The sequence below is a fragment of the Notechis scutatus genome, chromosome 1, assembly GCF_049901735.1.
Source record: "Notechis scutatus isolate UNSWTSFEM ecotype Mainland chromosome 1, rNotScu1.2, whole genome shotgun sequence".
In the NCBI taxonomy this organism is placed as follows: Eukaryota; Metazoa; Chordata; class Lepidosauria; order Squamata; family Elapidae; genus Notechis; species Notechis scutatus.
Genome location: NC_142009.1, coordinates 232,111,170 through 232,134,790, shown reverse-complemented (window position 1 = coordinate 232,134,790; position 23,621 = coordinate 232,111,170). Strand labels below are relative to the sequence as shown.

Below are 23,621 nucleotides of genomic sequence, written 5' to 3'. Positions count from 1 at the left end.
CATTCAATTCATCCAATAGGTATTCTTTTGTCCTTATTTCATGCCATCATTATTCTCTGACTTCAACTTCCCAATATCCAAAGCTTCCTCCAAAAAATCCATCCACACAAAACAAATAACAAAGAGAATTCAGAAAATGAATATTCTGTTCAAACAAATTCAGACTTAGTGCCCTTCCAACTTTTTAAAGTTACTGGAGTGAAATAGTTAATGCTCAGGGCAATTAATCAGATTCTTTTGTAGGAGATGCATTAACAGAGGAAGCAAAAATGATTATGAAATTAGGGAGGGGCAAGGATTAAACAGAAGAAGACTACATAAAACATAATAAAAATTAGCATTAGCACTCCCCCATTTTCTTTCTTAAAAAAATATCACAAAAGCTTATTGTGAACTTGGGTGCAAATTAAAATATGTTTATTACTAAGCTAAAGTTATAATAAAGGTTGACGTTAGAAATGACATTAAATGACAAAGGATGGTGAAATCCCATCTCACAACCCCCACTACCCACAAACACCCAAGTACCACCAGAACTTTTAGGAATGACAATGGTTGGCAGCTGTTTCAGAACAGACAAAAAAAAAATATTCAGCAAAAACTATTTTTTCACTACTTCAAGCTAAGGTGTGGTCACAGAACTGTACTCTAGATAATACTGAAATCTTACTACAATTTCAATTTTCAAACAATTTTAGGCTTTGTAATACACTAGGTAGGCACCCACAGAAGTAACAGTAAATCCAAATGTTTTGTCGTTTGAGAATTGAATGGAATAACCATTACTGTAGAATACTGAGGCAACATGTATGTTCGTGAAGGTTCCGTCTTTCACGTCTCAAGGTTACCAGGCATGTGAACGCCTCTCTCAAAATAAGAGAAGAATCCTAGAAATTATGAGATCACAAATGCAACTCTTTATACATACTCCAGGGCTTCCCGGGAGTTTATGCATTACACAAAAAAAATCAGGAGTTCCAATTATTCCTCCCTTCCCCCTGCCCACCCCAGGATGATGAGGTAGGTGCTGTTGTTTTAATGGTGAGAGAAAGCAGTTCACTCTGTGGCAAATACTCTGGCCTCTTGGCTATATTTAAAAAAAAGGGCCAGGAGGAATTCCAGGGATTTTTGTAGTGAGATAAAAAGAACTCTTGACCTTTTTCACAGAGAAAGGAGAAGGAGCTGCTTCCATAATGAACAGGGCTTAAATTTTAAAGGCAGGGGCCATGGGGAAACTTCTGAAGTTTGCCACAGGCAGGACTGTGCCCTTAATTCTTTCACCCTTGTTGCTAATTCTGTTGTCTCAACCTCAGAAAAAGGCAACCAAAGTAGCTAGTGAGACATAATTCTTCACTTTCCACATCTATAAAGCATGGGCAGCACAGAACAGCCGCCGTCTGGTTAAGGGGGCGTGGGGAGAGAGAAAGAGGGAGAGAGGGAGGAAGACCCACCCTCCGTGATGCACCTACGACTTCTCTGCCTGTCACAAGAATGGGAAGAGAGTCCTTGACATCAAATACAGCATACAAAGAGAGGGCAGGAGCCACAGAGTATATACTCACCACCTAAAAACAAGCTCATGACAATACCTCTGTTTTGTTCTTCATTTCCAGCACGGATTTGTCTTTATATAAACCTGCAGAAGTCTTAACAGCATGTTCACCCAACAAAACGAGGCTTAATTTTGCTCCGTGTCCTCACAAGGCAGGTCACCCTTATCCATTTCTCCTTCTCTCTGGGAAGGCAGAAGTACACCTTTCCCTTCTCACACGGTCTTGTGTTCTTGGTCCTGCCCACCCAAACCCTCCCCCCCCTTTCTAAAAAGGTAGTGGGAAAACAATAGGCGAAAGTCTAAGAATATTTACTAACTGATAATCTCTTCACGTATTGCAGCAGTCTGTTTTTCCCTTTTCTGATAAAGATTTCAGAGCCAACCACTTCTGCCAACCAAAGAGGGGGGGAAGGCTGGTGCTTGGGCTCTAATCTTAGCACTTACCATTCACCTGCTGAGGGGAGTAAGCTTCGGATCCGGAGTCTGGGGGAGAGTCGGGTAAAGTGCTGAAGAGCAATTGAGAAAAAGAGAGGAAAAGGTCAAACAAATGTCTAGTAGAAGTGATAAGGTAAAATAGATTCTGAATCCTAGGTAGATGGTCTGAGAGAGCATACAGCCCCATTATCTACACCACCCTTGGTTAGTAGAAATTAATTATGAATTTGTCATCAAGGTTCTTGAATACAAATGCTTCTGAACCTGAACTCAATCTTATCTTCAATATAGCAGGTCATCCAGTAACAATTCCCTTCCACCAAAAGCCCTTAATTGCCAATAGCTGTTCCTGCCCAGAGTAGCAAGAAACCTTCCATTCTTAACACTCCAAACAATTTACCACAGCCCTTCCCCAATGAAAGAGATTGGGTACTTTAGTAGGTATTCTCTCATTCCCTTACTATTCCTATCAGGAGCATTTTTATGTATTATTATTAGGCATTTTATGTCATGGCTTTTGTTTATCTGCTAAAGAGACCCACCCTACTTCACTCAGCATGTCTGAAAGAAGCCAGACAGAATCTGTTGCTCAAGAAGATCACCACCATCTTCACCACAAATACAGAGAAGGACCCACTGACAATATTTCTGTAAATCTATGGGTCAAATGGTAGTTTCATCAAGTAGCCCTGAGATCACACAGAAAGCAATTTCAAGCAAAACTAACTCAAAAATAACAAAGAATATGAATTAGATAAAAGAATCGTCCAAAGATTCCTCAGGATCAAGCAACTTATTTCACTTATTTCACTGCCCCTTTATTTCTTAATTCAGTGAAACCAGGCAAAACTTCTAGTCCTGATAGTTATTCTATAGACAGGTATAGGGATTTAACTGACTTTCTCAATTATATGGAGCTGAAAGTTTACATGATGCCTTTTTATACAAAGTCCTTTCTTTTAACTAAGCTTTCATATCTGTAAGTCTGAAGGTGGATAGATTTGTAGAGTATACAGATTATAAGATTCTCAACTTATGACTGTTCATTTAACAACAGTTCAAAGTTGCAATGGCCTTGGAAAAAGTGACATGACCTGTACTCAGACTTATGTCCATTGCACCACCCCCTCTATCATGCGAGTGCAAGTCTTCATTGGCAACTGGCGGTTGCAGCATCCTGCAGACATGCGATTGTGATTTGCAAACTTTTTGTTGCCCATTGGGGAAGTTGGATTCGTTTAATGACTGCATGATTCACTTAACTATTGTGGTGAATTGCTTAATAACCACTGTAAAAGTTGTTGTAAAATTGGGCGCAACTCAACTTGTAACTGCAATGACTTGCAGTGGAAATTCTGGTCCCAACTTTGGTAAGTAAGTTAAGGATTACCTGTGCCACTCATTTTTTTTTTAAACATAGGTGGTAAAATATTTACCACAATTTTCCATAAGCACTTCAAATTGTACTAACTTCTGTAGTTCATCCTGAGAAATTTGATTTTAGAAAATGAAAAATGTTAGATTATTAGTGGATATATTTGGTACACAAACTTAAATTGGATAAGGCTATGTATACTTTGTTGGAAATGAGAAAAAAAGCCTTCGATATTATGCAATTAAAATTTCTGAAACATGTTTTTCTCAGATATGGTTTTCCTTCCAATTTAATTGATTGCATTAAAATGTAGCCCAACCTATTGTTCTTATTGCTCTAATCAGTTCTTCGCTATTAGGATATCCAGGTAGTTCGTTTTCTTCCCTTTTACTGAATTTGATTTTGGAATCTTTCATCTTATATATTAGGCAACCTAAGTATACTTTGGGTATCAAGACAGCCACAGTAAAGTTTAAATTGTTGTCATATGTCAATGCTATTCTATGTCTTCCTGATAATTACTAAAACTCTGTATCAAAATTAAGCATATTGTACAACACTATGGTAAATTATCAAGTTATTCTTATAATGAAAAAAATGTATAACATATTTCCTATTATATCTAGATCTCTATGGATGTTTATAAAAATTCATCTTGTTTAACTCATTTCAGTACTTCAGAATAGTTATTTGTAGAACAGTTTCCTCACTGACAGAGGTTAATATTCTTAATTGTGTCAGGACTCTGACATGCACCGACTCTGACAAATTGTCTTTCTCAGATTAATATTGCTGTAAATAAATGATTAAATATCTACATCAGCTTTTAGGAAAGAATAAATATATAAGTTGAACGTGAAGCATTAGCAGCATTCCAAACCACTAAATATTAATATTGTAGAAAAAGGTTTATAGATTATCAATTTGGAAACTTGCAAATAACTTGGAAAAAATGTTTTAGTAAGCCAACTGACTAGAGTTTTAAAGAGTGTTTCATTAGCATTCTACGAGCTTAAGGTAAAATTAATATAAAAAAGGATTATTTGGGGGGGAGGGGTTTACAGGCTTCACCTGTGGATATATAGTATGGATTGGCTTTCAATTTCTCTGTTAGAAATGTAATATTTTCAAGGAGATTTGTATGTTTTGGATTTGTTCTGCGGTGGCAACATTCATAATGTTGTTAACAGGGTGAGAAAAAAGAACCAAGAGATAAAAGTGTGAGTGTAATATTATACTTTAGGAAATATGAAGAATTGATTTACCATGAGTGGAATATAGCTAAACAGGTGAAAAAACATTAAATTTGATCTAAAAATTTGAATGGAAGACATGCATTCATTCACTTTCTACCTATAAAGTGGCATTTTACTAGTATTTTGTAAAGTCCAATCAATATTACTCCATGTGGTATAGGTTTAAACTTTTTTTTTTAAAAAAATTCATCATTATTTTTCTTTCTGGTTCATTTTACCTGAGTCTTTCCTCCCATCTTCTTTTAATTTTGTCTATTTTTTTGGTATATTAAATACTACAATACAACATTTAAAAAGTTGAACAGTCTACACATAAGCACCCAACTCATATAAAATAGACTCAAGAAAGATGCCAAGTTTTATAGTTTCTGTTAAATTGTTAAGTATTTACAAAAAATTGTAATTTTACTAATATATTTGTATTACCTCAGTCTGCAAGGAACATTACAGACTAATAAACAGAGTAGGAAATGATTTAAATTCTTTTGGATTTACTTCAAAGTGCAAAATATTTTCAATAAATGTCATTTTTAAAATTGAAAATGAATTCTTCAAAATTAACAGCTAGTTCTTGGTGCATTTCAAAACAAACCTATCTGTTCTATGAGGCAGCCTTGCAAGTTTCTAACAGGTCAGTGAGGTCAGTCCCAGCTTAAAAGTCTGATTCAATATATACCTTCCAGCAGCTGATAACAACTGCTATCAATACTGAATGGCAAAGTCAAGTAAACAGAAATAAGCCAGTTTAAAGTGAGTACAAAAGAAAATATAGTAAAACCCAAGTAGAAAATGAGTTAATAGAGAGTCAGTTCAGGACAGTGGTGGGATTCAATTTTTTTTACTACCGGTTCTGTGGGTATGGTTTTGTGGGCATGTAAAATCTGCAGTCAGAGGTGGTATTTGCTGGTTCTCCAAACTACTCAAAATTTCCGCTACCGGTTCTCCAGAATTGGTCAGAACCTGCTGAATACCACCTCTGGTTCAGGACAACTCTGAATTTCTCACCTGGGTGGGATAATCACAGTAATTGTCTGAAGAGTAGCTCACTAGTTACAGTTATGCCATAAACTTTTAGAACAGTACTAATATCTAATCATTAGTTGAAAATTCTGGCTAGACTACTATGTGACTTTTGTATTTGTTTTCTTCTGTACCAGAATTTGTTTTCTTAAAATATTATAGGTCATCTTTCAAAACCTAAAGCTGCCTCATAAAACTATATGGAATACAGTTTTGATTCCTTTTATCACTCATTGTATTCTATTTATCTAGAGAAAGTTCATAGACTTTTCACAATTACATTCAGACTATTAAAATACCCAGAACAATCAAGTCCCTAGCCATAGTTCATTTAAACATTTAAAGTTAATGGACCTAACAATTTGCATAAAAGCTCACTGTCTTTACTTTTCATGATGACAAAGAAATAGTGAAAACGCTAGTTTTCATAAAGCAGATAAGGTTTTGAAATTAAGAAAACTTGAATATGAAAATGAAAGTGGAGAAGGATATGTTACTTCAGAATTATTAGTTCCTATTTCTTGTATTTAAACTTATGTTTATTCTTGTTTCTGTTGTATTGTAAGCTTTTGACAAATTAAAAAAAATAAGAATGGTTTACAGCACCGAACATATTTTAGTTTAGTCTAATAAAAGAATTAGAAAGCTTGTTGAAGACAGTGAAACAATTAACATGCAAACTGAAATATATTTTAATTTGAAATAGAAGACAAGAATGTGAGGTTTTAGGCACAGACTTAAAAATGATGATAGACAGCACAGGGGAAATTTTTTCTGTCCTCAAGACACCAACCAAAATTATTCTTCTGAATAATGATTTATCAGTATGTTACTTGCCCCCAATAAGGTCTGCCTACTTTGTTGTTGTTTTTCTACAGGTGGGTATACTTTCAAACAAAAGTTTGGTCTACAGCTACCTATCAGTTTTTATTTTTTCTTAAGGCCCATAGAGGTGAACTCACCATTCTTCTAAGCAGTGGTGGGATTCTAATTTTTTTCCTACCGGTTCTGTGGGCATGGTTGGTGGGCATGGCAGGGGAAGGATACTGTAAAATCTCCACTGAGAAGTGGTAATTGCCGGTTCTCTGAACTACTCAAAAGTTCCGCTACCGGTTCTCCAGAACTGGTCAGAACCTGCTGAATACCACGTCTGCTTCTAAGGCACCAAATTAAACAAGGTACCAGTTCTCAAGGAAAAAAACAAATCAAAACTGCCCTTTGAGATTTGTGAATGGTGGCAGCAACTGCAAGGTTTGCCTAGCAGCTATCTAGGGCTGCCATTGAGTATGGAGTCCTGTAAGATCTAAAGCTATTCATATGGGGGAGAGATGACGAGAAGGCTATGTTTTGCTTTGTAGTTATATGCTTACTTCTCACTTTTTAAAAAACTAAATAACATTTTAAAGGGTAATCAGTCAAGACAGACAACCTGGCAAGTGGGTGTTCTTATGGGTATCCCAGATCTATGCTGTTCTTTTGGTTTCATTTCTCTCTGTATGACCTTTATTGACCAGATACATGATCTGGGATTTCAAGATTTGAAAAGTTAGTTGGTTGGTTGGTTGGTTGGTTAGTTAGTTAGTTAGTTAGTTAGTTAGTTAGTTAGTTACTTACTTACTTACTTACTTACTTACTTTATTTATTTATTTATTTATTTATTTATTTATTTATTTATTTATTTATTTATTTATTTATTTATTTATTTATTTATTTATTTATTTATTTATTTATTTATTTATTTATTTGCAATATAACAGAAACAAGAATAAACATAAGTTTAAATACAAGAAATAGGAACTAATAATTGGGGACAATAGGACAGGGACGGTAGGCACAATTGTGCGCTTATGCACGCCCCTTACAGACCTCTTAGGAATGGGGTGAGGTCAATAGAGGTTTGTTTGAGAGTAAAGGAGTGGGGGTTTGAGCAGATGACAACAGAATCAGGTAGTGAGTTCCAGACATTACTTGGGGTAGTCTTTACATTACTTGGGGTAATTACATTACATTACTATTTGGGGTAGCCCTAATCTTATCTAAATATGCATATTTTGAAAATCAAGACAAAACATTTCAATCTGTCAGTCATTTAGGTGACTGAAAAGAACGTTCTTTTTTTGATGATTGTTATCTCTGAGCAATTAAAAATTAGAAATGGTCAAAATCTCATGAGATTTCAACATTTTTTTTAAAAAAATTGGGGTGCGTGAGTGCCATCTAGTGGTGTTACATCTGTCATAATGCCTGCCTGCCATAATGCACGAGAAATCCCAGGTGTGAACTATGAAGTAAAGGTACACACTGGAATAAATTCCTTATAGGTGATAAACACAGTTCCTCTTATTTGATGGGAAAAATTGTAAATACAAAAAAACCATTATCTAGTCTTGGTCAGACTAAGATAAGAAAGGTCTAATGGTGCATTTTGGTATAAGATGTCTTCAGGACACACATCTAAATATAGTGTTATCTCAGGTTAGCAAGGGAAGTCCAGATCTAACTACTTTCTCAAGCCCATCTTCCAGTTTTTAACTCTTCTGTAGGAATCAACTCAAGCCTAACTAATCTCATCTGCTCCAATCTCATCAATTGCATGCTTTAAATTTTGTGACTCATCCTTCTTTAGCAGATTAGAATATCCATAAATGTTTTGTGGAATTATTCTGTCAACAGCTAGGAAGCATTGCTAAGCCAATATTTAGCTGACTTTATAAGCATAATGGTTTCCATAAGAAATCTGAATTATTGGTCATTTTTGTTTCACAATTATTTTTTTCTGGGAAATTTCTTTATAATATTTTTTCCTGCCTATCTTATACAGCCTTTTGGTTTTCTATTTTGGCATTATTTTCACATACCCCTACCAAATTGCAATGAAGGTCCCAACTGTCTTTATACTCTCTCTTGCAGAAGTCAGCAAATATATAATTCCTTTAAATCTTTTCATATTCAGATAACAGATAACAGATAATCAGAGTTGGAAGGGACCTTATAGGTCATCTAGTCCAACCCCCCACCCAAGCGGGAGACCCTACACCATTTCTGACAAATGGCAGTCCAATCTCTTCTTGAAGTCTCAACTTCTGAGGGCAAGCTGTTCCATTCTCTTTTCCACTGAAACAACATACCACATCTCTGTTCAAAAAAATGAAATTTGACCTGGATTCCACATATTAGTCAAAAGGATTTATAATGTAAACCCACAGATGATCTAGTTCAGTTACCTAAAACTGAGTCACACTTTTTTTCCTAGTCTCCCTGTGTAATTCCCTCATGTTATGTTTGAAGACTAAGTTGACATTGGTTGGCAAGAGACATTACAGATTTGTTCAAATTGTTTTAAGTCTTTAACCACTTTATTTATCAATCTAAGGCTCTTGAAACTTATATTTGCATAACCACAATCCGTTACTTACCCGGATGTGTAGGAGGCTTCTGATTTGATTGGAGGAGGAAGGTTGGACAGGCAGTGGCCACTGAGAAACCCTTTGGGTACTACCATGCCATTGTTGTTATTGCAGTTGAGATGAGCACTGTAACTGGACCCACATGGATTTGGCAAGGGAGGACCATGCCGTATTGGAACTTGACTGCTTGAAGGGCCAGGATGGAGACCATGACGGACTGGAACTTGGGTGCTTGGGGGACCATGATGGAAGTTACCATTGGGTACAGGAGTAATTACATGACCAACACTGGAGACAGATGCATTGACAAGGGCAGAGTTGGCAGGCTGAGTATGAGGATAACTGGCTGATGCGGGAATGTCAGAGATGGAATCTAAATCAGAACTGAAAGAGAAAAGTTGAACCATTTGTATAATATGTGCATCTTGCCACTCTGACACAATATAAAGACTATATTTATTTTTCGTCATATACATTATTGGATTCAGCCATAATGTCAACCCAGGATTTTTAACCATGGTTTTTCTTTTTTGAACAAGTATATTGGCTTGATCTGCACATCTAACTAACTCTCAGTGGATAGGTCCAAACATAAAGGAAAGCCAAAAGCAAAATATGCCATATTCCATATTTAGGAAAATATGTGAAAGTGCTGAAAATAATGGAAAGAAAGATTAAAAAAATATTAGCTCACATCACCATAACCTCAAATGCAATCCTCTTATCACTCTTATATCAAACAACATCATGGAGCATTAAGAATAAAATTGAAAAAGGGCCCTTACATATCTTGTGAGTCCTCTTTACCAATGTATTCTTCCAGGATGCTGGTGTCAATGTTTGATGCTTCAAGAGCTCCATTAATATCATGACCTGAAGGAAAGACCAGATATCAGATAAAATAGCAAAAAAAAAAAAAAAAAAACCACATAAAAAAAACCCAGACAAGATCGATAATTTTTTATAAGGAAAGACAGAATTCTGATACTTCCCCATAACAAAACTTCTGATTTAAATAACAAAATTTACTTTAAAATGTTAATTGAAGTGGAAATCCAACCCAGATGATAAAAACTGAGTATTTATTACTCTAGAATAATCAGCTGGAAGAATGGAAACCATTTCATTCACAAAGCTTCATGCATCTAGAATAAAATATGCATCCATATTTGAACCAGTATGTATATAACATATATAGTGGTAAGGATGACAGGTTAAAAAAATGGAGCTAGAATTGACACTCTAAATCATGTAGTTTGAATACAAAATGTGTTGCAAATGTTGATGAAGATTCTCAGTCATCCAGGCAGAGATGTCTGAAGGTTGTCTGAAATTCTCTGAAGGATGTAATCTTTGTAACTGGACTAATTTTTCATCTCAGAGACATTTCACTGCTCATCCAGGCAGCTCCCTCAGTCAGCGCAAGGCAGGTAGGCAATGGATTATTTCCTAAAATGATTCAATGATTCAACTTTCTGACATCTCTGCCTGGATGATTGAGAATCTTCATCGTCAAATCATGTGGTTTGTTTCTACAAAAAGCTACAAATTATTAAGATGATTTATTCCAGAGGTGGTATTAGGAATGATAGTCACCTAACAGTTGGGTTGGCAATATATAAATCAGGATAGTTATTTAATACTGTTGTATCTTTAAGAGAATGCTTTAATTGTGATTGGTTGAGGTTCCTCTGACGGCCATAAGATGGAACCAGAAACCTGGTTTGTTCTCTTCTTGCATTTCCCTATTGCCTTTTGCCTGATCATCGTTCTGCTTGGATTGCTGTGAGTCTTGCAAACTGTTAGCAAACTCCGTTTACGGAACTTTGTTTATGATACTGGACTTCGTTTTTGGATTATCCCTGGACTGATTGTATTGAATACTACCTGCTTTAACCGTGTATGATTTGGACTGTTTGTTGGACTTTGTTTACCCGTTTACTGGAAGTAAAACCTACATTTTACTATTCAGTGTCTCTGTATGCTGGTTGTGTGTTATTCCTCATCACACTCACTATGTTTCCCTGAGTGCACTCATTCGCCTAACAGGGAATACCTCAACACTGGTTATGGGCCCAGACTCAGATAACTGAGAATTAGTGTGAATACACAGTACCGTATACAAACAGCTGTTTACTGTTTAATTGTGGGTTACTGTCCTGGTAAAGATGGCACAAGACCCGTCAACAAGTCTATCACTGATAACCCAGTTGGATGGAACAAACTATGTTTCCTGGTCTATGAAGTGCAGTCTACTTCTGCATAGGGAAGAGTTATGGGCTGCAGTTCAGGATCCACCAGATGTAAATGCTTGGGATCCACATAATGAGGACGATGCCAAAAAGTTAGCTGACTTTAAACGGAACAACGAATGAGCTCTTTGTATAATTGGACTAACACTGAGTGAGCAGCAGCTAGTCCATATTAGTGGAGAAGAGTCTGCTGTGTTGGGATAATTTGAAGAGGATTTATGTTCATGACAGTGTAGGTGCACACATACATCTTACACGTCAACTGTTTAGAGCATGTCTTCTGAAAGGTGGAGATATGTTAGCTCATTTGAACTTCATGAAAAGAACTTTTCAAGAGCTACATGAAAAGGAACTGATATTTTCAGAGCTACATCAGGTTTACATCATTCTTTCCTCATTGGATGAAAGTTATGATGATTACGTATCTTCACTGGAAGTCCTGACCAGAAATGAACTGACATTGACTGACATTTGTTTTTACTTGGTAAAAGTTTTACTTAGTTAAAAAAAAAGTTTCATTAATTTTTTTATATATGTTAATATATTATGGGTGTGATATTGCTATTTTTGCATGATTCAATAAATAAATACTCAACAATTGGATCCAATTTAATTTTTATTACAGTAAATTTCAATAAATATAACTCATACAAACACAAGCTCTTTTGGAATCCTCCATATTTTTTAAAAGTGAGAAGAGGTCCTAAGAACACAAAGTTTAAGAAATGTGCTTTAAATGTGCCCTTCTCTTCTACTTAGAACAATCATTCCAATTTCAAATCAGAAAAGTAGAATAGAACTTTCAATATCAATCCTATCTGGAAATGTCCCTATATCAGTGCCACCATACCTCTTGCAGTTCTTGGCACTGAGCTTTTAAGTTTCATAAATTATTATTTTTATTATTATTTTTAAAAAGAGCAAAAAGACTATCTCATGCTGCCTCAATTGGTTTCTTTTTTCGTTGTCTTACAAAATTCCCTTCTTGCTTTTGGACTGCAAAAATGCACTGAGTTTCTTGATAGAAAATGCTTGCTTTATATAATTCCTGAAAGCCAGAAGCTCTCTGGACTTTAGATACTACTCCTGGTGCTTAAAATATTTTCAGGGAGAAGAGCCGCTATTCAGAGACCCAATAAATTAAAGACATTTTCCTGAATTCTCATCGTAACAGATTAAAATGCTTCTCATCTCAACAGATTAAAATGCTATGCCGTTTGCTCGCTAGATAAGCACGCACATACAATTTCCCACCCCAAAATCTTCTTTTACCTTCCCCACCTCCACAAGAAGCATTCTGGTTCAAGATTAATCCTCCATTCCCACACCCTCCTAAAGGGAAAAAAAGTGGAATAAAACAAAAAGAGGTGGTTTCATCCTAGAATTGCATCCAATGAAAATCTTTTTCACTGCTAGGCAAACAAATGAACAGAAATAAATGGAGGCTAAAACATATGAAGAATGGTTGTAGGAACTGGGTATGTCTAGTCTAGTCTAGTCTAATGAAAAGAAGGACTAGGGAAGACATGATAGCTATGGTCCAATATTTCAGAGGCTTCCACAAAGAAGAGGGAGCCAAGCTATTCTCCAAAGCCCTTGAAGGCAGGACAAGAAGCAACGGGTGGAAACTAATCAAGGAGAGAAGCAACTTAGAACTAAGGAGAAATTTCCTGACAGTTAGAACAATTAATCAGGGGAACAACTTTCCTCCAGAAGTTGTGAATGCTCCAACACTTTTTAAGAAGAGATTGGATAACCATTTGTCTGAAGTGGTGTAGGGTTTCCTGCCTAGGCAGTGGGTTGGACTAGAAGACCTCCAAGGTCCCTTCCAACTCTTGTTATTTTATTCTATTCTAAATCCAATGAGGAATTTTGTCAGACGAATCTGTGAGTGTGCTTAAAAAGGGAGAGAGTGAAAAAGGAGAGAATCAGGGTTTGGCTTTTTTTTGGTGGGGGGGTCACACAAAGTAGGGAAAGAAAGGGCAACGAGTAGGAACCCCCCGCAAAGAATCCACTAAATCAAAATCACTTCATTCTCTGCTTATTATTATTGAAACATCTGTTAATTATGCCTATCTTCTTTTTTAACTGGTAATATTTGTATTCTATCCTGCATAGTTTTTCTTACCTTTAACTTATATTTTTTTAAAATTTCTTACAGGATGGAATTGACCCCCACTTGCATGGTTAGCAACTATTAAAAGCATTACTTTTTTAAAAATAATGTTTTAAGTCACTTGTCAGATTACTTAACAAATGCCTTTTCAAGAGTCCAATGGCAATGTGTTACTTTCCCTCTTTCAATCATTTGAAGTATCAATACATTTAGAGGCATGTTTTCCATTATAAGCATTACACTTATTCTTCCATGTGGTGCAAATAGATCTTTCTGATGAAGCTGCAATGTATAATCCCACCCAATTATTGCTTAGTATCAACTGTAAACTGGGTACAATAGCTTCTTCAACATATGAAGATTTTTAAAAGTGTGTATTGTGTGAATATGGCCTTATGTGTCCCCTTTCCAGCTCTACTCTTCAGCCATGACATTCTGATTTGCAAGTATCCCCATTAATACTCATTCACTAAGATTAGGAAGACCCTTAAATAAAGTTTAGGGCATTTGTATTGCTTTTTCCCCCCGCAACAGAGATCAGCAGAAGTTTTTCCAGGAAGACAACAATCACGACATGAAACTAAGTATTAATTCAATGTCCAGTAAATACTGTGGTCAGTTTTCATTTCCATTCTGTTCAGATACAGCATTTGGAAATAAATCTTAAAGGTGAAATGAGTATTAAAAATATAAGAATATAGCTAAACTCAACAAGGCAGTATAATTTTTATTCTTTTAATAGTAGAAGAATTTATTTGATATCCATTCTGAACAAATTATGTTGCAACAATCATAGCTCTTTATTTTCTAACATTTGAAAGCAATAAATTGATTGTCTAAATTTAGTAGGCAAATTTGTAAGGATACGAATCAGAAGTAAATAAAGAATTCAAGTGAGAAAAGAAATCTATTTCTGTGTTGTATGTGCATGTTGGATTATAACACACATGTTCAGAAAGAATGGCATATTGCTTTTCCTAGCCAAAAAGTCATGTGTGGATCTGGCAAAATAAATAACAAGCTTTTCATTGTGGCTGAACCACTGTGGTATTAATTTTTAGCTTGAGAGGTAAATCTGCCAGCCATCTTGTCTTGAAGGTCACCTTCTTGAAGAACCTCAAAAGGAACTCAAGCATAGGTGAGATAAGCAACCAGAAGCAGGACGTGTTTTGGTTGGATACCTTAGGAACTAGAGAACTGATAAGCAATTCTTTTTTTCTAAAAGTGCCAAGTCCTGTACTGGTGTTTTGATAAGGAAGAGCTTTTCATTTCTTACTTAAAAATAAGCAAAGTCTCTGAAGAGTTTTTCCCAGCTTTAGGTGAAAGGAACTTGAATTAACCACCCTAAATTAGCATTGGCTGACATGTCATTCCAAGTGCCTCAATATGTTATTTTTCCCCGTGCTTTCATTGCCTTAATACACAACTCTTAAAAGTCTTTATGCAAACAAAAACAATGGGTTCAATTTTATTTTCTGTCTTTTAACTACCTGAATAACTGTGAATTTCTTTTCCAAATCTGTTCTTCATTTGCTTTTTCATAAACTCCTTCATATGTCTTTCTGTCTCTTTAGAGCAAAAAGCATCTCTGGAATGTCTGCCACTCAGTGCAAGCTCTTAAGAGCATCTTGTTGCTCAAACTTCTACTCAATAAAGACTTGTTACCAAAAGCCAGCTTAGGTGATTAATTACAAGCTAACACTACTCTTTTTGGAGTCACGAGCTCTTAACAACATTAAGCAATGCCCCTTTGCCCCCATCCCTTTCCAGCTAGAGATTAGAGGGAAGCAGGAAGCTTCAGGGGGGGGAAAAAAAACCCACACACAAATTCTTCCAAAAGCTGCCATATTGTTCCTAGTTTTAAAAAACAGTAGTGGTGGTAACAGTGATGATGATGATGATGAAGAATTTATTCTGTGCTCATCTTTTCTCAGTCAAAAGTCCTTACTTTGAACCAGCCCACCACTTTGAATTTTGATGCAAGATGGAACAAGATGCATAAATTCTAAAATAGTCTAACAAAATAAAATATCCAACAATTCAGCTGAAGGACCAACTTGTTTCTATAGGGCCATGGTGAACACATTCTTTTCAAGAAGAGTTATTTCCCAACCAACAAAGCATCAACAATTATGTGTTTCTTGGTTAGCCAAACCAATGTATAATTCAAAGAGCTTCTTTATAATATTAACCACACGTATTCCTTTTTAAAACTGCAATCAAATTCTCAATCTTACAGATTTTAGATTTTATCATGAAGGTGAATTAAATTTAATCTATTACAATTCTATTAAAATATAACTAAAGGTAATGAAATAATATACCTTGCAACTTTCAGAAATTCAATCTGAACATGTAGTTTTCACGATTTTGTTTTCAATTCTTCCAACATTTAATAGACAAAATATATAACAAAACACCACATTCAACACTGCTTTATAATCAAACTACTGTTTAGTGTTTGCAAGTCTCATCCTTTCATCCCTCTTTTGTTCCAATATGTTATGAGGAAGTTTGAAGTTTTATGTATATTGAGAGTATTTGCACCAAGACAAATTCCTTGTGTGTCCAACCACACTTGGCCAATAAAGAATTCTATTCTATTCTATTCTATTCTATTCTATTCTATTCTATTCTATTCTATTCTATTCTATTCTATTCTATAATTCTCAGTCTCAATAAAGTAATTCGGATAAATGAAAAAGGTATGAAAATCTCACCAGTAAAAATGCTTTTTAAAAAAGCTGCACAAATCCAAAGTTCACCCAGGCTCATTCCTATATTGCTCAATTGTGATTTGGTACCTTATCCAACACAGCCATTATCAGAATTGTTCTATCTAAGGTTCAAGTCAAGACTATATTTTATTTAGGAGACAAAAGCAACATATTTACACCTTTCATGGATGACAGTTTAAAAATGCATTTGCCTTTTTGCAGTTACATCACACTGCTCATATTCAATTTCCAATCAACTGCTGTCCCAATATCTTTTTTCAAGTATCAAATCAGTTACCCTCATTCTACAAATGTGCATTGCTTGATTTCTTACATGGATAAATAACCTTACATATGTTATATTAAGGTTTATTCTGTTTTCTAACCTATCAAGAGCATTTTCAATTTTATTTCTTTCATCCAATTTGCCAGAAGGATTCAATTAGATATTAGAAATTACGAGAATTGTATGTTTGGTACCCAGCCATTCAAGGCCTGTTTTATTTTGGAATCTGGAATAGCAGGCATGCTCAGAAGAATTCTCTTCCTTTTATATCTGATTATAAACAATGCTCATTGGAAAAGAAAGGTAAGATGGCAATCAGTGCAATATTTGTAGTCTATAAGGTCCACCAAGAATACAAAGGTGAAATTTCTTGCAAATCACCATTCAATTTTTTTATTTTTTAAAAATAAGACTCCTCTTAAGCCTAATATATATCAAATTCAACTGTCTAAACCAGGGGTGTCAAACTCATGGCCCGCAGTCTGGATGTGTCATGCATTGGCCACCCTCACCCCCATTTTTATCATTAGTTGGAGTAAGATAAAGAAAATATTATTCCCCCAATTTTTCCAATGGTGCTTAAGCCTGGCTTGTTATGCTTGTTTGTATTATCACCCTACATATGTTTATGATTGTGGAAGAGAGATTATAAATTTTGTTTTCTATTTTCAAGGATATAGGTGTATATACACAGAGACATGTGCTAGTCTATATGTGTTTGCATGCTCAGAGACACACTCCTACACACGTGCCTTCTGAACAATGGCACTGCAGCTTTGGTACTGCTTCTCGCTAAGCAAAAGTCAACAATGTCACGTTAGACCATCTCATTGTAAGAAACACATATAGATTTTAATACAGTTTGTAAAATATGATGCCTTTAGAACGTTAGAAGAAAAAGAAAAAGCATTAAAAAAAAAAAGAAAAATAGATATTCCAGGCAGCCTGGGGAACCTAAGGCTCTCCAGAAGCTGCTAAATTACCCCTTTCTAGCATCCCTAACTCTCAGCAAGTTTATTGAAATATGCTAGGAGTTCTAATTCAGCAATATGGGGGCAGAGAGGAAGAAACAACATTTGTTTGTTTGTATGTTAGCTTGCTTGCTTATTTAGGTAGATCTCACAGTAGGGGGTTTCATCAGTGTTCCGTGCACATGAGATTACTCTTGAAAAAACATAAACCTACACACTGCAAGGCACGAGTAGAAATGACAAAGCAAATTTTCCCATTAAAGGAATGATCTGATTCTGATTGTAATCCAGGAATACCCCATCAGCGTTTATTTTTATACATAGTTTATAACTAAATAAGTTTCAGAAATCTGTCCTAAAAGTTATCAGGTTACAGTATAATCAGGAGAGTGTTCAGTAGACATTCCCTGTTAAACATTCAATAAGTCACAATTGTTATGTTAAAGTGTCTTTCTTCTCCTATAAAAACACCAAAGCAAGGTCTCAAATCAAATAAAGCTAAGAGTCTCTATCTGGTTAGTGCCTCAGTAGGCACCACCTTAAATTCAGCAGAAGAGAAGAAGGGAAAAAATGTGGAATCTTTTTAGATTTTATTATTCCCTTCCTAGACTTCTTCAATTGGTAATTCCCAAGTATCTCTACAACTTTTTCTCAAATTATTTCATCCATTTATTAAATTTGCTTCCCATTTCAAAGAACCAGGTTGGTGAAAGTCATAGGCAGGTAGGGTGTAAAGTTTATACTTTCCTCTGACAGATTACCTAAAGAGAGATCTCCTAAAACTCTGGTGCCACCATGATGTGGGAATTATAAATAATACACAATTGTGGAAGCTGTAATTCTCTACACATTTTTTAAAAACCACAAGGCTGAGGAGCAGGACAATATACAGTTATACAGTCTGCTTTTATGTAGACATAAAAGATAGGCTTGAGAATTCAGGAAACTGAGCACTATGCAGGTAGTCCTCGTCTTACAACAATTCATTCAGTGACCATTCAAAGTCACAAGGGCACTGAAAAAGTGACTTATGACCTTTGCAGCATCCCCATGGTCATGTGATCAAAAGTCAGACACTTGGCAACTGATCATATTTATGATCCTGAGGTTATATGATCATCTTTTGCAACCTTCTGACAACCAAAATCAATGGGGAAGCCTGATTCATTTAACAACTGTATTACTAACTTAACAACTGCAGTGATTCACTTAACAACTATGGTAAGAAAGGCCATAAAATGGGGTTTTAATAAATGTCTCGCTTAGCATCAGAAATTTTGGGGTCGATTGTGGTCATAAGTCAAGGACTACCTTTAGTTTGAGCAAGTGAGTTGTTTTTCTTTCTAATGCTATTCCTTTCTACTTTACTCTGCTTTGGTCTAGTTCTACTCTCATTAAAAAAAAACAAAGGAGGAAATCACCATTGAATCAGGATCTGTTATGAGAAAAGTAGTGTTAAAGGGCAAATGAAATCACAACATTTAATAGTGTACAAATATTCATGTTTCAGAAATTGACAATGTAGCTTTGTGTTTGCTTAGAAAAGCTACATTCCATTCAGAGTCTCTAATAAAAAGCAGTAATTCAAAATCAGGGATAATATCCTTTATTTTTAGATTAATTAATCTGGAATTTAAGAGACTATTTTAAAATGAAAACTATCAGGATTTGAGGCTGATCAGATTTAGCATTTCCCCCACTACAAATTGTGTGAAGTATCAGGAAATGGTGGAAATATTTGTTGAAAGGAGAAAGTGAGAAAATAATATTAATTCAAGTACCCTAATAAAATGAACAGAGAGTGGGAAGAGCTGAATCCTTTGTGCATGTGAGAATGTCAGGAATTCTACTGTTTGGACTGGTTTTCTCTGCCAGACTTAAATGTCTAAACTTGGACAGAATCCAAAGGAAATTTCCAGTGTCAGTCCAGCTTTCTTTGTATTTTTCAAATGATCTGCCTACTGCAAGCCCACCAAAACCACCTATCCTCACCTCTTCAGGCCTTTTCGAGGGACAATAATTTACTGGTAGTCCTTGACTTTCGACCACAATTGAGCCCAAAATTACTGTTGTTAAGCAAGACATTTGTAAAATGAATTTTGCTTCATTTTATGACCTTTCTTGCCACAATTGTTTAGTGAATCATTGCAGCTGTTAAGTTAGTAACACGATTGTTAAGTGAATCTGGCTTCCCCATTGACTTTGCTTGTCAAAGGGTTGCAAAATATGATCACATGACCTTAAAATAATTCACTTGGGCATCTTACTACACAGGCGTGACCCCCCTAGCACCCTTGTTTAATATATTCCTGGATTCCTTTTATTTGGAAGTACAATCTGTTTCAATGCACAGCACAACCTAAAGGTGCTTTAAGTCTTTGCATTTACAAGACTGGGAAACTAAACACAGAACGTACACAAAGTGATGCATTTATCATTTTTATATTTATAAAAATAACTCCTCCTTATACTTTTGCTCTGTTGCCCAACATCTATTCAACCATAATCTTTCTTAGTCCATAAGGTGGGAGAGAACGCAGGGAGAGGGTTACAGCCTTGACACTTTAATTAGAACCAGATGCAGAAACTTGGGCAAGATGGGCAGGTCAGCCATTTTAACAGACTGATGAGCTTCAACAAAATTGTGGGGGGAGAGAGAGAGGGATGGAGGGAGGGAGGGAGAGAGAGAGGGAGGGAAAGCGCAGCACAAAAAGGTAATAAATAAATGGTAAGAGTCAAATATAAGAGAGGCGAACTGTTCTCTTGTATCAGTGATCAGTCTACAATCCATTAAGCATTACACTATTGAATTAAAAATATATACCTACAGCTAGGTATCTTGCAATCATAAAGTATAATAACAGAACTCAAGTCTTTGTTCAAAGCAGGGGTTGCATACTGAGTTAGTCAGCCACTGCATCCGTTAAATGTGTAGGGGTTTTGGGTTACAGAAGCAGGAGTAATAGAACAGCATCTACCATCTCTTTCTAGGCACCCCAGAAGTCTATCTAGTTAAGGAGAAAACTGATGATTATCAGTAAAACTCCTCCTCTTCCTCCTCCCTGCTGCCTTATTTCTTTTAGATTGTAATCCTGAGGGTAAGGTCTGCCTTTCACTAACTCTGCAAGCCATTTTGCAAGTCTTTTGTGAGCTAAAATTAAAGCAAAATGTTGAAATAATTACTAAATAGAATGAGCACATTTCAACCATGGAATAGTGTTTGCAATTAAAGAAATGTTGCTTTTGGAAAAGGAGAGATCCCCCACAAAACACTGTTTTCTCCTGTGGAGAATAATCAGGATGAGGGCCCATTAAAAAACAGTTTTTTATCCCACTGAGTTTTTCCCCCTGATCCAGCGACTGAGAAACAAATCTCACTGTACTACCAAGGCAGCAGCCGTGATACCATAATCTTAAATAAGGGAGAGGTGGCTAAACAAAGAAGTATCTTTTGACTCATTTTTTGGTTAAATTAGGAGAAATGAACTTGACCAATAAACACTGCATCTTAGCTATCCTGCTACTTAGTCAGAGTAGGCCCCCTGTGATAGTCAATGTCAGTGGAAAACACAATTTCACAGCCCCAAATGCACAGCCAGGAGGAGATAGGTCTAGCAGGGTGAAGTCTGTATTCACTGTCCTAGTTATCAGCTTCAGGGATCAACTGAAAATTCTGCTTTTAACCGTTAAAGCCTGCAGAGATTGTCAAACATCTACTTGCAGGACTGGCTCTGCTGGCCAGAATTGGCCCACCTTGAGAGGGGTTGCTCTGACTCCTTTCCCAAATGAGTTTAAGAAGATGTGAGGCACAAAGGTCCATCGTTTCAGGATCAGCAAGCACTTTATGGAATGCCTTGTTCCCCGAGAGAAGGGCACCTCCCCCAAAACATTAATTGCCTTTTGTAAAGCAATGAAACTATTTTGTTCCAATAATCTTGAGGGATGGTCAGTGAATTTATTTTGCTCTGGTGCCATAATACATCTTTTCCCAGGTAACAACAAAGTCAAGATCTATTCTAAGCCAACATGTAAGGTTTTGCTTGTGAGCAGTTGTCACTCAGGATTTTCCCGTCTATGAAGGTATTCATATGTTGCACCTAAAGGACACAGAACATCACCAGTTCAGAGCACACAAAAGAAACATGATGGATATCCTCTATAGCTGACTGTAACATCTGGGTTGTCCAGTTGTTCTCCCTTACCTCTGTAAAGATTTTAACAGACAAATGGTGGCCTGTGTTACAATATAGAACAGTGGAAATGTTCACACCATGCTGCATCTTGAATAGGCTGTTAGAGGCACTTGCTGTAGGTGACTTCCAGTTCCCCTGGTCCTGTTTGTAAGCCTCTCAAGTGTGAACCAGGATGCGCTGTGAGGCTTGACATGGACCTCTTTGTACCTGCATCTGTTCCAGTAGCACTTTCCAAACCCAGAACCTGCAACATTGAAACGATTTTCCTTTGCAGGTGGTTGCCAGGAGGTTTCAGTGAATACCAAAACAGACCGTGAAATCAGCGTATGGGGCTGCAGCATCGACACATTCTCTGGGGCTCATTGTCCTCCTCTCCCAGCTTCTGCTTACCTTCATGTTTATACTTCTCTGCCTATCGATTGGCCTGTTCTCCAGCCCTGCATCTGAAGAATCTACAAAAAAAGATTCCTAACTAAACACTGTCCTGGTTGGACGGGTGCAGAAGGGAGGGGAGAGGTTCTGCAGAAGAGACTAGGAAAAACATGCTGTTATGCTCAAGCTTTTCTTCTTTGTCATCTAGGATCAGTGTTGCAATCCTAGCAATACATGCCGCAGATGATGGAATCCCTTCCAATGAAATAGTTCCTGCAAGAACAGGCTGAACCTCAAGCACATTTTGCCCCCTCCCCCCACCTCTAAGCAGACGGAACACCATGTAACAACATCTAAACCTGCTTAAGTCAGAGCAAAGGACAGGCAGGCATTTTTAACCCAGTGAAAAGAACGGTGAGGTCCCAGAGTATTGGCTGGGCCCTTCCCCCAAACAGCCTCAAACCAGACATGCATTCCCCATCAATTATATCCTCTTTATTACCCGACTGTAAAATTAAGCAGCCACTCTCAATAGGACATGTAACTCCTGTAACTTGAGAGGACACCATCGTTGCTATCACATGGTATCTACCCCCCTCCCAAAGCCACAGAGACCACCCAGAGCAAAGTTCTTTCAGGCCACTATTTATTACAGAGTGAATAAAAGAGCAAGTGGGCTGGAAAATGGAGAGCAGTCACTAAGCTATAATATAATACGCATAGCCCTAATCCTTCTCCTAAAAAGCCCAAAGCTAATAAAAGCTCAAACTCATCTAGCCTCAATTTATACTTTATTAGGCTCCCAATAAACCATCCCAAGCTATTAATTTTATAAATGCCACATTTCCTGCTATCTGCTTAGGCTAGGATTCCTCCAAACGTAGCATACACTTCTGTATAAGCGTGCCTCCACAAAACGTCACCTCTATGGCTTGTACCCTTCAACTTATTAGAAAGTACAACACAATTCTTAATTTCTTCTGTTGTCATCCATCCTCCATTTCTAACTCTTGCAACAGTTGTATAGATTTCCACTCTACAGATGGAGCATTTGGCCAAGAGTGTATTTAAAAATAAAAAACCCGAAACAAATACCGTATTTGCCGGCGTATAAGACGACTGGGCGTATAAGACGACCCCCAACATTTCCACTCAAAATATAGAGTTTGTTATATACTCGAGTATAAGACTACCCCTCTTCCGCACACCTTCCACATACCAAATAAAAGGTAAAAGAACATCAGATTTGATTTCAACATGTTAATTTATATTCAAATGCTTATGACATGCAGGAAAACTCACAAGGCTGTGAAAGTATGCCAAATAATAGAACATAAGTAATTTTCTGATTCAGAGCAGGTTATAGTTCATAGTTTTATAAAATGTGTGTGTGTGCTAAATTTCAATTACCCATTTACCATGACTTGTCATGGACAGGCAACTTTATTAAAAGAATTCTATTTCAGCTAAGCCGGAAAGACACAAATAGGGCCTGCAGAAGCATAATTTTCACTCTGATATTAATTGTGGCAATGTTGCATTTTAAACTAGCCATGATTAATTATATCCAAATTTTCACACCCACACTCCCTTCCTTTAGCTTTCTGAAAACCCCACATTTGCAGATCCCATTTTAGCAATGCATCTAAGATTTGACTTGCCAGCCACT

The 23,621-nt window shown here is 36.4% G+C and overlaps 1 protein-coding gene across 5 annotated transcripts in view; it reads right to left on the bottom strand.

Annotated features, from left to right (window-relative positions):
* Positions 1 to 23,621, bottom strand: part of MYRF (myelin regulatory factor) — a 111,000-nt gene that overhangs the window by 52,608 nt on the left and 34,771 nt on the right. For all 5 annotated transcript variants that reach the window (XM_087950637.1, XM_087950640.1, XM_087950639.1 and 2 more), the window contains exons 2-4: positions 9,831 to 9,918; positions 9,055 to 9,429; positions 1,997 to 2,058 (exon numbers count right to left, since the gene is read on the bottom strand). In XM_087950637.1, coding sequence (XP_087806763.1) covers positions 1,997 to 2,058; positions 9,055 to 9,429; positions 9,831 to 9,918 — 525 coding nt within the window. The remainder of the gene's footprint in view (positions 1 to 1,996; positions 2,059 to 9,054; positions 9,430 to 9,830; positions 9,919 to 23,621) is intronic.